At 29.0% G+C, this 12175-nt stretch overlaps 1 protein-coding gene across 1 annotated transcript; it reads right to left on the bottom strand.

The window, feature by feature from the left end:
* Nucleotides 1–902: 902 nt before the first annotated feature.
* Nucleotides 903–10032, bottom strand: LOC112711330 (uncharacterized). The gene is made up of 23 exons (XM_072203315.1): nucleotides 9837–10032; nucleotides 6762–6979; nucleotides 6451–6556; nucleotides 6054–6113; nucleotides 5845–5923; nucleotides 5561–5708; nucleotides 5128–5254; nucleotides 4842–5022; nucleotides 4581–4609; nucleotides 4248–4396; nucleotides 3973–4075; nucleotides 3777–3872; nucleotides 3630–3685; nucleotides 3421–3544; nucleotides 2836–2898; nucleotides 2659–2718; nucleotides 2408–2569; nucleotides 2159–2232; nucleotides 1976–2069; nucleotides 1727–1863; nucleotides 1552–1632; nucleotides 1342–1447; nucleotides 903–1048 (listed from the first exon to the last, which is right to left on the bottom strand). The coding sequence occupies exons 1-23, from the start codon at nucleotides 10011–10013 to the stop codon at nucleotides 980–982; spliced, it is 2499 nt and encodes an 832-aa protein (XP_072059416.1). The 5' UTR covers nucleotides 10014–10032; the 3' UTR covers nucleotides 903–979.
* Between the last annotated feature and the right edge of the window lie 2143 nt (nucleotides 10033–12175).

The raw sequence follows: 12175 nt of genomic DNA, 5'->3' as shown, positions 1-12175 counted from the left end.
GGAGATGATCGTAGCGAGGAAGGAAGCTTCCGACAGCTGGACGGCGGCAGTGACAGGGCAGTGGCTGGACGGAAGTGAGGAAGGAGCTCGAGATGAGAGGCAGAAGTTAAAGGAAGGAGAATGAGTGACTAAGTGAGTAAGAGAGACAAGGGTACTATGCAGCTTTGGCTAGGGGTCTTTGAACGAACGGCGTCATTTGGGCAAAACTTTAAAAATTGACCAAGTCCGATTCGATTCGACCGGACAGTTTTCAGTCGGTTCGACGGTCCTAATGTAGTTTTCGAATCCAACAGTTATAGCTTCTAATTGATCCGTCTTTTTTATTGATTTATAATTTGATCGGCTAATTCGAACCAGTTTTCAGAACTTTGATTTAGATAAAGAAAATTAATATTTTATATGAATTATTTTTCACATGATTTGTCATGTGTATTCCGTTGTTATTATTATTATTATTATTATTATTATTATTATTATTATTATTATTATTATTATTATTATTATTATTATTAATAAGAAGCATAGATCATCATATCATCAAACAATAATATTTGATTTGACATTGTTATATATGCATCACAAAAAAAGTGTACATTATGCGAAAAAAAATATTAGAGGTCTTAACTCATTTTTTTAATTATTCTTCTAATTTTTAAATTAAATAAATAAAATTTTTTTATATTTTATATTTTATATTTTTTTGTTTTTAAAAATTAACATATATATTTAAATTTTTACTTATTTAGGTGTTAGGAGGACAATTGAAAAAATAAATTAGGACTCCTAATCATTACTCTTATATAAATACTATAAAGACCAAATTACATAATCACATCTTTATTTATGGTAGTCTGTACTGCAAAACATATTCTTTTTTATATTAAAAATGAATAATCGCCCAATCTTCCCCTTTGTACTTGTGATTTGTGAAGCAGCAACGTGGTATGCCATTATTATGTGTCATGGCTTGTTCTCAACATTATGCCGAGGGCCAACTTTTGTATGGATCCTGTAGTGTAGTGATGTTGCCAGGCCTTGAGAAAACAATCTACAACCATCATACATAAATAAAAATTAAACAAATTGAGTTTACTTGATCTACCTCTAATTGTAAGCAACATATTCAAATTCTGATTAATGTTACTCCTTAATCCATACTAATTAACTCTTTCGCTAATTAGTTAAGCACTATTTACGAGTAGTCTAAATTTTAGCTGCATTACTATTACTTTCTTAAGTTTCGTTATAATAATATACGGGAGGAAGATTTTCTTAATTAAGTTTATCCTAATGGATCGTAGTATTTTCCATGTAATTATTGTAAATTTGGTTTCATCATACCTGATAATTTCCAATTGTTCGTGACTTAAAACCTGCACCTAAGAAATCAAAATAATATTCCCATGTCTTGATGAACTTTTCATTGAGTCCAAGAGCCAAAATTTTACTAAAACACACAATTTCCAAATACATTTATTAGCATAAGTAGTAACAAAAAATATTTCAACAGCTAATACATTAAAGTATGTTTTGACAACACTAATGATATACCTCTGATTTTTTAGGAAGCTAGTTCTCCACCTCTTAAGTGTTTGGTAGTAATGAGGTCCCACATTCTCAGTATGCTCTACACTGCATTCAGGAATGTTCATTTCATTGATAAGAAAAGAGAAGAATCAAGGGATGTTCACGGTCATTGAAGTCAGCAGTAATAAGTAAAATATACCATAATCTTGATGTAGCTGCCATGGCAGATGTTATCCTACTTAGGGAGGGAAGACATCCCCCATGGAAAATATATTCCTTCAAGAAATCAGAACTGCGCCTACACTCATCATAACGCTGATCTGGGATCGATATGAACTATAAAATAAGATAACCATCTTCAAAGGTTAGCACCAATTTAGTTACTAAATTTTATTGTAGTAGAACTAATTGCTTTTTTATAATCTAAGCATTTCCAAGAAAATTATACCTCGAGAACTAGAAGTCCATCATCTACCAATAGTGATTCGCAACAACTGAAGAACTCTTCCATGTATTCATGACCAACTGCTTCTATCATTCCACTGAAATACCATTCTATATGTTAAGCAATATGCTGAAAAATATTGCTATTCTATGTAGTTATGTAGAGCTAAATTGGAAATTTGCTCACATAGATATAATCCTATCATATTTGAATGTCTTCGGTAGTTGGCGATAGTCACACAGAAGAATTTTGATATGATCCTGAAGTCATGAATTCACAATATTTAGAATGATCTTGATTGTAAAATGAAAGAACTAAAGATGAAGATTTAATGTCTATCATGAACATATTTCATTTGACTTGTATATTAAGTTTACCATGTTTTGCATTAGAATATGTTGAGAGATTGATGAAATCAGTTAGCTTGTCATATACCTGAAGTCCAGCATCTCTAACTCTTTTTTCCGCAAGTTTTTGTTGCTCTATAGACAAAGTGATGCCAGTGCATTTGCAGCCAGTTTGTTTGACGACTTCAATGGCTAAATTTCCCCATCCGCATCCGATCTCAAGAATTTCATGTGTCTGGTTTATTCTAGCCTTCATTTATTTAAAGAAAACTAATGTTAGATCCTTCATCAGTCTATTAACTAAAATACATTGATAAAATAGCATTCTGAGGAACTTACTTTTTCAATGAGAAGAGACATTTTTCTCATCTGTGCATCTTTCAAATCTTCATCTTCGTTCTATATATATTAGATATGCATACAGATGAAGAAAGGTAAATGTGAACAAGGGTTACAAAAATTGAAGAAAAAGTATCGTTTACAACAAATTTGGACTCAAGAAGGTTATTGCCTTGCCTTGAACACTGCAGTTGTATATGTCATTGTTTCATCTAGGAATAGTGCAAATAATTCATTGCTCTAGAAAAAAAAACCAAATAATAATTACAAACAAATGATATTGATGATCAATAGATCGAACAAACACTTGAGATAAATTAAGAAATCAAATAAATAAAATAAAATAATTAATTATTCAACTAAAACTTCTTTGTCAAGCAATATTGTAGCTAATATAAAGTAACTTCCTAATCTACAAATTGTGTATTATGTATTTAGTTATTTTATATTCTAATTATAGAAATTAGAATAAAAATCCAAAAGGTAGGGAGGTAAAATCATAGTTGTTCATGCATGTAGCAGATCTACTATTGATGCATATATTTTTAGGGGAACAAAAAAACCAAAATTTCAATTATGAACTATCTATTTAGGTAAAGAATATTTCATTTATTGTATTTTTTATTTTTGAGTTTGCATGAGTATTGTTGAATGTTCACACAACTTATATATTGATAAATGATGACATGTATATACTTGTAACGACTTCTTTAGAATAAATATCAATGAAGCTTCTAACTTTGGTACTTATTGATCTTATACCAAGTCATAGTGCATAGAGATGTTGCGACGAGATTGTGCGATAGTATTTTTTCTAAAGTAATGCTTAATAAAGAAATTTGCAGATGCTAAACCAGCTGTAAGGAAAACTGGTGTCCACCAACCCCTGAAAACATTAAAAATGAGAAAAAAAGGTTGATAATGAACAAATAAAATTTCATTACTTTAACACACCATAATCAACAATTTACCTATTTTTCTTTAATTTTGAGCTTGAATCATTTGATTCTCTGTTTGCTATGAAAATCTGTAGAAAAAGCACAAAGTATATGAAAGTAAAGAGTGAAATATGGTATACGACAATTGTGTGTTGATTAAATCCTAAGGAATATGTATACCAGAAAAAGATTTAGAAGACCTTCATCTTTATCAACAAGGGAGAAGTCTCCATTAATATATGCATCTGCAAGGCCTAAATCAGCTTGTGTCATAACCTGACAAACACATAAAAAATGTTACTTGTTTTAGTTTTAAGCCAACAAGTGGAAATGAAAATCAATAATTTTATTTCCTGCATCACTAAAAAACACACACCTTCCAATAAAATTGGGGATTGTGGATTCTCATAACACATTTTAGAGAGCACTTCATATCGGTTCCTTCGAAGGTAAACGTTGTTCCTCCCTCCTCCAATAAACTGTAAATAATGCAAGATAGACGAGTGATTCAAGAAATAGAATAAAATCAACGCTATCATCTTTAAGAGAATATCATTATTGTCATAATAGTATTATTTTTCACGAATATAAACTTCCAACTTGAGAGTGTGAAAAAGGCATCTACGCACTAATGTATAAAAGTGAACTTACGTTAAACAACCGGTATTGACATAGGAACTTAGGAATCTCATCACAAAAAAGCGTGCACTAAGTTCTTTCCAGGATGGTACCATGTGTTTGGGGTTTGTTTGGAGGGAACAACATCTTCCAAGAACTGCATTTGCAGCAATCATGCCAGACTGCAATTTTTTTCATATAGATTAGTCTTTTAGAAAATAGATTCACAGAAAATTTTGCAATTTCTATTAGCCATAATTGATATAAAAAAAGGCTCGATTGTCTCGTGCATGTATAATTAAGTATTACTTTTAAACAAAAAACATTTCAATCTTGTTTTCATTATAATAAAGTTTCTTTAACTACCTTTAATCCATCTTCATGAAATCCACAACCTAAAAAGCACAAATATTTGATTATGTCACATGTATATTTAATGCATATCAAAATGTCTCAAAATAGTAATGGTGGTTCTTGAAAGAGAAAACGTGATTTGATATACATAAGTAACTTCATCTATCTAGAGTTTTATGTTAGTATTTCTGTGTATAAGTAATTTTAACGTTTATAATTTAACTAGGGTTTAACTTGTAATTAAATGGCCAAAACCAGGTCAAATTAAAGTACCTTGGTAAGTGCCGCAAAACCAAATTCCTCTTTTTCCTTGAATTTTTTGAAGCTCATGTGAAGCTTCGAATGCAGCAACTGATGGAACTGGATGTTTAGTTGACCACTTAAGAAGGGTACTTTTTGGTGTATGATTTGGATTTAGAGTTACAAGAAAGGGTAATCTTGTTTCACTAAGATTCTGCAAATTAGAATATAAGGTCAACTAACAAGTTTTATTCATAGTTCACTTATCTTCTAGTAGATTTAAGTTACAAAAAAATGCATTGTATGAATTGTTACTGACCTGAAGAATGTTGAGCCAGAATGTCACACAAACTCTGTTATTATTGTTACATCCAAGAAAATTCCATGCACTCCATGTTGATGGGTTTCGAGGCATTAAATTTTTGTCATGGTGAAGAAAAGTATCACTGCCAACAGAAATCAAAGAATTGTTGTGCATGTGGACTTATATTATTTCTACACGAAGAGTAAAGATCAATCTTTTCCTTGTAGCATGTTTTGTAAAGTATTATTCATTATTTAACAAACATGGAAACTCTTAAGCAAAAAAAGGCTTCTAGTTTTATAAAACTTGATTTTCAACTCTATCTTACAAAGAGAAAATATCATCATCATCATATCTTTTGATAAAATTAATCACTTTCAAACGTAACTAGTTAAGATGAATGGATAATAGCCAAGATAAGAGTTAGAAATGTTAAGATGAATCTTACCTATATGCATATTGAAAAGCACCTAGAATTCTTCGCTCATCATATGTCACTTCCTCTCCTAATAATTTTAAAGTGTCAGGTGCATGTGTCGCGATTATGCAGCAATCATACATTTCTTTGGAACCATCTTTGCAGTGCACAAGACATCCTGCAACAAAATTTCTAAGATTATTGCCTAATCAACATCATTCAATCACACTCAATGGTTGAAAAAAAAAAAAGAAAAAGAAAATGTGCATGACTAAAAATCATGAGTATAACAAGGGAATAAACACATGACTTACCATTTTCTGTTGCTGAAACCAATTCCACCTCGCAATTTGTTATTGCTTGACCACCTCTTGTAACAAGCTCTTCTTTGACCTGGTTATTATAACAAATAATTAATGTTAAAATCTTGATTTAAAGCTTAAACTAAAAGATATCTGGTATAAGTTACATGAAGATATACTGCCATCAAACCTAACATTATAAATTAATTACTATATGGCACCTTTTTAATATAAGTGTGTGAACCACGTTTAACAGTTAGCCATTGCGGTCTTCCAAAGAGCTACAAGGAGAAGAGGTTCAAGTGAATTAAACAGTCTTTTATTTTTTGTTATTTGAATATTTGAAACTAGATCATTCATCATTATATAAATTTGAGATAGATTTTCTCCTTATTAGCTACCTGAAGATGATGGTAATTGCGAAAGAAGGAGAAAACTGAGAAAGTAGAAAAGCTCATAACTCCTTCAAAAGTGCAGGGTCATATAGAACCACAAATTGGAATCTACATTAATTAATTTCATATTGTAACAAATTAATAAGCATACACTAATAATATCACTACCAAAATAATGTTTATAGAAATAAAAAAGTCTTTAAGATAAAAATGAACTACTCACAAGATATGATTTTACAAATAATTCAGAATAACCCTTTGTCTTTATGAATTTCTCCAAAGTCTCATTGGGCTCCATATCCAAATTGTTATCAAGCATATCAAGATAGCTGCATTTTTTATTGGAAAATGAGACAACAAACTCAATTTATTAGGATATAATTACTCATGAACTAGCAAATTAGCATTACTTTTCTCAATTTTAGACATTCATAATCCGTATAACTTGAGTTATGACGAGTATTATTTTTACAAGCTCGACTCGCACTAAAATGAGTGGTATAGTCATTGTTATTCTCATGTAGTACTACTTGCCTTGTAACATCATCTTGGAACTTGATAATTTCTCTAAGCATTTGCCAGAAGTGAGGGTTGATCACATTCTTCTTCTGTGCAAACAAGCCAGACAAACCGTTTCTGCTGTCCCATTCACAGCCGTAACCGCCATCAAGACTAATGGCAAATGACATGTCCGATAATTTCATGTCAACTCCAAGATTCTCAAACAACTCCATCATGTTAGGATAAGATACCTATTTAATTATCAATGTTACATTTTCTAATTGTAGTTTCAAGTGAGGAAAATTCATTAGTAACTAATATTTTAAGAGGTGGAAACATTTTTCAACCACTTGTACACAGGGCCATAACAATTAAAAAATGACTTATTAACTCCTGGAGGCTCTCATCATTTGCATATTTGTTGGATTTATTATTGATATTATGTTTTAATTTGTGTTGTGCATTCACTGATGCATAATAATAATAAAAAAGCAAAGTTTTTTAGTGGCCGTGCCAAAAAAGTTTTATAATAATAAAATTGTATTTTTGGTGTATTACTGATACTTATTTAGTACATGTATTTTTATGAGTATTGACAAATAAATATTATTAGAAATAATTTGAAAAAGGAGCCACACAATAATTAAATTCAAAGCTTATCTAATGAAGAGGGAATGCATTTTTAAGAGCAATTTTAATTGGATATTTTTTGAATATTAGTTTTGACTTTTACAGAAAAATTAGTAAAATATTATCATTTATATATCAATTAAATGAATATTGTAATTTTATTATGTAACGTTAAATTAAAATGAAACTAAATATTAAAGTGATAAATTTTATATTAAATTTTAAATTAATTTTTATGATATATGATCTCATAAATATTTAAATAATATTATATGAGACCCAAAATAAAATGAAATTCAAACAAAAAATTGGAGACGCTCTAAACTCTATATTTGTTGAAACTGAGAATAGATTTGTGGCTTGCTTTGAACTAATAGTATATTCAATGCAGCAAAGGTGGAAGACTGGGAAAATCAAGCTGTGGTTGTATATGGATTTGGATCATCTAAAGTTTGAATTTTACTTTAGAGAGTAAAGTGTGATCTCTCACCATTGATTTTAAAGGTGGGACCAATAATAAATATGAAAGAGAAACTATTCAAAGGTAGAAGATCACACTTTACTCTCTAAAGTGAAATTCAAACTTTAGAAGATCTAAATCCTACATAAAGTGAAATTCAAACTTTAAAGGATCTAAATCCGTTGTACATTTATGTATTTTGAGTGTTTCAATGAAGATAATATGTAATTGAGGTTCATGATAGTTATGCTGAACATATAAGTTGATTATCATTTATATAAGATAAATGTTTATTTGAATTATGATTTGTTCTTTCTATTGTAAATATAGAGAAAAAAAAAGATTATCATTATTACTCAAGTTTATTATAATTGTAATAATGAGATATATGGTGAAAATTGGAAATGAATTTTCTTTATTTTTTTGTCATTGGAGAGAATAAAGTGTAATCTTTCACCTTTAATTCTACAAATGAGATCTAAAATAAATAAGAAAGAAAATACAATGAAAGGTGAGATCTTCTACTAGATACCATCCAGTTTTTTTCCACCGGAGAGGATCCACCCCCATAAAAACCTAAGCATATGTATTATTTGAAGTAGGGATAATTATTATCTTCATTGTCTTTATTCTTTTTATTGTAATTGCAATTGTCTTTGTATAAATAGAATTATCATAACGAACAATTTACTAGCAAAGCTAGCACTTAAATCTGTGACATGTTAAATGCTAATTTTCTTTTATATATATAATTTTATGTTTTTTATACATTTCAATCATTCATTAAGTATTAATTGCATCTACTTTTTAATTGTTTAATATAATAACTAATAATTTTTTTAAAATACAGATAGAAAATGAAAATAAAATATATCATTGATTAATATATATTTTTTGTTGTTATAACGGCAATTTATATTCTAAACGGTTTTCGTCTTAATGCAAAATATTAAAAAATATATGAAACTCATCATCGTCACTCCAAAATATATAGAAAAACAAGTCCATAAATCACCACAAAATTTAATTGACGTATATTATAATTGAAAAAATAATTATTATATATAGCCCAACTTCAGTATTAATCTCTAAAAATAAAAATTAAATTACAATCTCAAATATGTTGAGATTTATTGTGGTTATTTCAAACTAGTAAAATTTTATTACTGTTTCCAATATTTAAAAGGTCAAAAGCAAACAAAAGATAAACAATTCTTTAATACATATTAACTTAATGATTAATTTATATTCTAATAAATTGAACTTTTTATGTTAATGTGTTAAAAATCTAACAAATAAGGTTCAAAACAAAATCTTTTACAAATAAGGTATGACACATTTTAATTCTTTTAATTTGATTTTTATTCATCTTTGTTTTCTCTATGTTATGTATATTTCTAATAATTTTTCAATATCCGTATCGACTCCTTGAGTCCAAACAAAACAAGAAAATGCTTCAATTAGAAAACGTAAAAAACTGTGCTATCACCCAATTCAGGTTCAATTTTTGAATAATCTATCTTCAACGATTCATCAAGCTCAACATGTGCATTTGCTTTTTTTCCCCTTTGAAATATCGACTTTAAAATAGATAACATAATTTTGAGCGGAATTTAAATTACTTTACTATACCCATTATTTTGTTTGGATATTTTAACAAAGTAATTGTTTCAATTTTCTTTCCTATATATATTATGCCTTAGTTTCATATATCTTTGCGGTTTAATGTGTTTCAGTTTCATCTGCTATATTCTCTGTTTTGTTGCAGCTATATTTCTCTGGTCTCTGGTTTCATACTTATTATTTCTTTAACGATTTTGGCAACTTCAAGTTTTTAAGATTTTTTTCGTATATGCTCTAGCTATATACTTTTTTCCTATTTTATGAATATGCTTCTCCATTGTTTCATTTCATTTGAGAAGATATTAAGTTTACGATTCAAAGGCTGGTCAAAAGATTCATGTAATGATGTAATGATTTATGATTTGATAATATAACTAATTTAATTGAGTACTTACCCGGTTGAAGAGCATAAAATCAAGATCCAAATCAAGACCCTCAACATTCACAGTTTTTGCATGACCTCCCAAATAATCTTCTTTCTCGTAAAGAGTCACATTCACTCCTTCTTTGGCCAACACATATGCTGAAACCAATCCACTTATTCCACCACCCAACACTGCCACTCTCATCATTTTCTTTTTCTTACCCCTTAATAACACTATATTATTCAACTATTATTCTTCTATGTAGTAATAGAAAAACCAAATTATTTTATGAAAAAATCTTGCATGAACGCCCTGTATATATAGTGGAGCAATTTGCATATGTAATCGCATTGTCCCTACTTCTATATATAGGGGGGTTTGCATAATTCTATACGTGGAACTCAATTATATGCCCACACATAGAAATTGAGTGCAGACTAATAAATGGTCTAATTTAATTTGTTAGACAGGTAGAACTACAAAAGACAAAAGTTGGAAGCAAGATTCTTCTCCACTTAATAACCCTTGGGATTACCCTTTGGAAACAAAAGGCTTTCCTCTCAAAGCTTAATTATTAATTCATCCAATTTTGTCAAACTTATAGAAAATAAAGAGTTTAAAACATTATTGCAGACACGTTGGACGTAAGTATATTCAGCATTAGATTGTGATGTGCGTTTTAGAAAATTATAATGATAAACCAACATTTCTCGTTTTCTCTACATTTTTCTTTTCCTTCCTTTAATCTACTTTGCTCGTCTACTATTTTGTTAGCTGTTTGTGGATTAAAAAAATTTAATTTTTCAGTCATTTAAGTTCTTAAAGATTTAAAAATATATTTAAATCCCAAATTTTTTTAAAATTTGGATATATCGATTCCTGAGTCTAATTTGTTTAATTTTAAAAATTTTGCACCCGTATCAACCAGGTTAGTATACGGGAGTTACGTTTTGATTTTTCCATTGAGTTTGACAGACTCAATCGAAGATGAGGGATCAATATGTCTAGGTTTTGAAAATATTAGGAATTTAAATATATTTTCAAATTCTCAAATACTTAAATATCTGCAGATCAAAAAATCAAAGATTTATTTATTTTTTTAATTTATTTTTAATATATTAAATGCATTACTTAAAAATATTAAAAATTACTATATTAGTAGTTTTCTTAAGGATATATTAGGTAAGAAACTTAGGTGTAAAATAAATGTTAAATTTAACCTATTGAAATGATGATGCATGCTTATTTAAGTTTGAGAAATACTATTTTAGGCCTTAACAGAGGAAAAACAATAAAAGCAATTCATATTGTGGAAAGAAATTAGTCACGTATAATATATATATATATATATATATATAGAGAGAGAGAGAGAGAGAGAGAGAGAGAGAGAGAGAGAGAGAGAGAGAGAGAGAGAGAGAGAGAGAGAGAGAGAGAGAGTGTAGCTAGGAGATTATTTTAGTTTTACGTTAAGGAAGAGCACAGTCAGCACACATAAATTATATTGAAGGAAAGTAGTACCAGAAATATTATGGACCATTATAATTTATTAAAAAATATTATTTAATTATTTGTATTTAATAATTTAATAATATGTTTTATTTTATATTTTTAAATATTAATAGTTAATTAATGACAAAAAATTAAATAATAAATTTTGATAACATTTTAACATTTTTTTAAAGAAATATATCAAAAGCAAAATCTTAAATTAATGGAGTGGTTATCTAATTAGGTAGCCACTTTTGGTACATGTTATGATAAAGAAAAATATTTATTTTAATAAATAATTAAATATTTATTTATATTTTATTTTATTTTTATTAATTTTTTAAAATAAATTGTATACTCTTTTTTATTATTTCTACACAAGACTTCTTTGTTATAGAATTGTCCTATCTTTTGTGTTGTATAGCTACTGAAACACGAAATAGTGACAATTTCGTGCAGCTGACCAGCAAGTGCACTGGGTCATCTAAGTAATATCTTACGTGAGTAAGGATCGATTCCACGGAGATTACCGGCTTGAAGCAAGTTATGGTTATCTTGTAACTCTTAGTCAGGAGATTAATGATAAAAATGATTTTTGTTTATGAAGAATGAATAACATGAAAATAAAAAGTACTTGTGATTCAGTAGTGAGGAACATGTTGATGTTTTGGAGATGCTCTGTCTTTTGAATCTCAACTTTTCTACTGTTGTCTTCTTCACGCACGCAAGGCTCCTTCCATGGCAAGCTGTATGTTGGTGGATCACCGTTGTCAATGGCTACCATCCGTCCTCTCAGTGAAAATGGTCCTCTACAGTTTCCTGCATGGCTAATCATCTGTCGGTTCTCACTCGTGCTTGAATAGGATCCATTGATCCTTTTG

The sequence above is a fragment of the Arachis hypogaea genome, chromosome 9 (assembly GCF_003086295.3).
Source record: "Arachis hypogaea cultivar Tifrunner chromosome 9, arahy.Tifrunner.gnm2.J5K5, whole genome shotgun sequence".
In the NCBI taxonomy this organism is placed as follows: Eukaryota; Viridiplantae; Streptophyta; class Magnoliopsida; order Fabales; family Fabaceae; genus Arachis; species Arachis hypogaea.
This window is presented reverse-complemented; position numbering and strand designations above follow the sequence as displayed.

Bases quoted from the DNA above. Each gene is read 5' to 3' on its own strand.
- LOC112711330 (XM_072203315.1), bottom strand. From the start codon at position 10,013: ATGATGAGAGTGGCAGTGTTGGGTGGTGGAATAAGTGGATTGGTTTCA. The intron at 4,397-4,580 runs GTAGTTAAAGAA...AAAAAATTGCAG, and splicing joins TTCATGAAGATGGATTAAAG to TCTGGCATGATTGCTGCAAA. The intron at 3,545-3,629 runs GTAAATTGTTGA...TAATGTTTTCAG, and splicing joins TCAAAATTAAAGAAAAATAG to GGGTTGGTGGACACCAGTTT.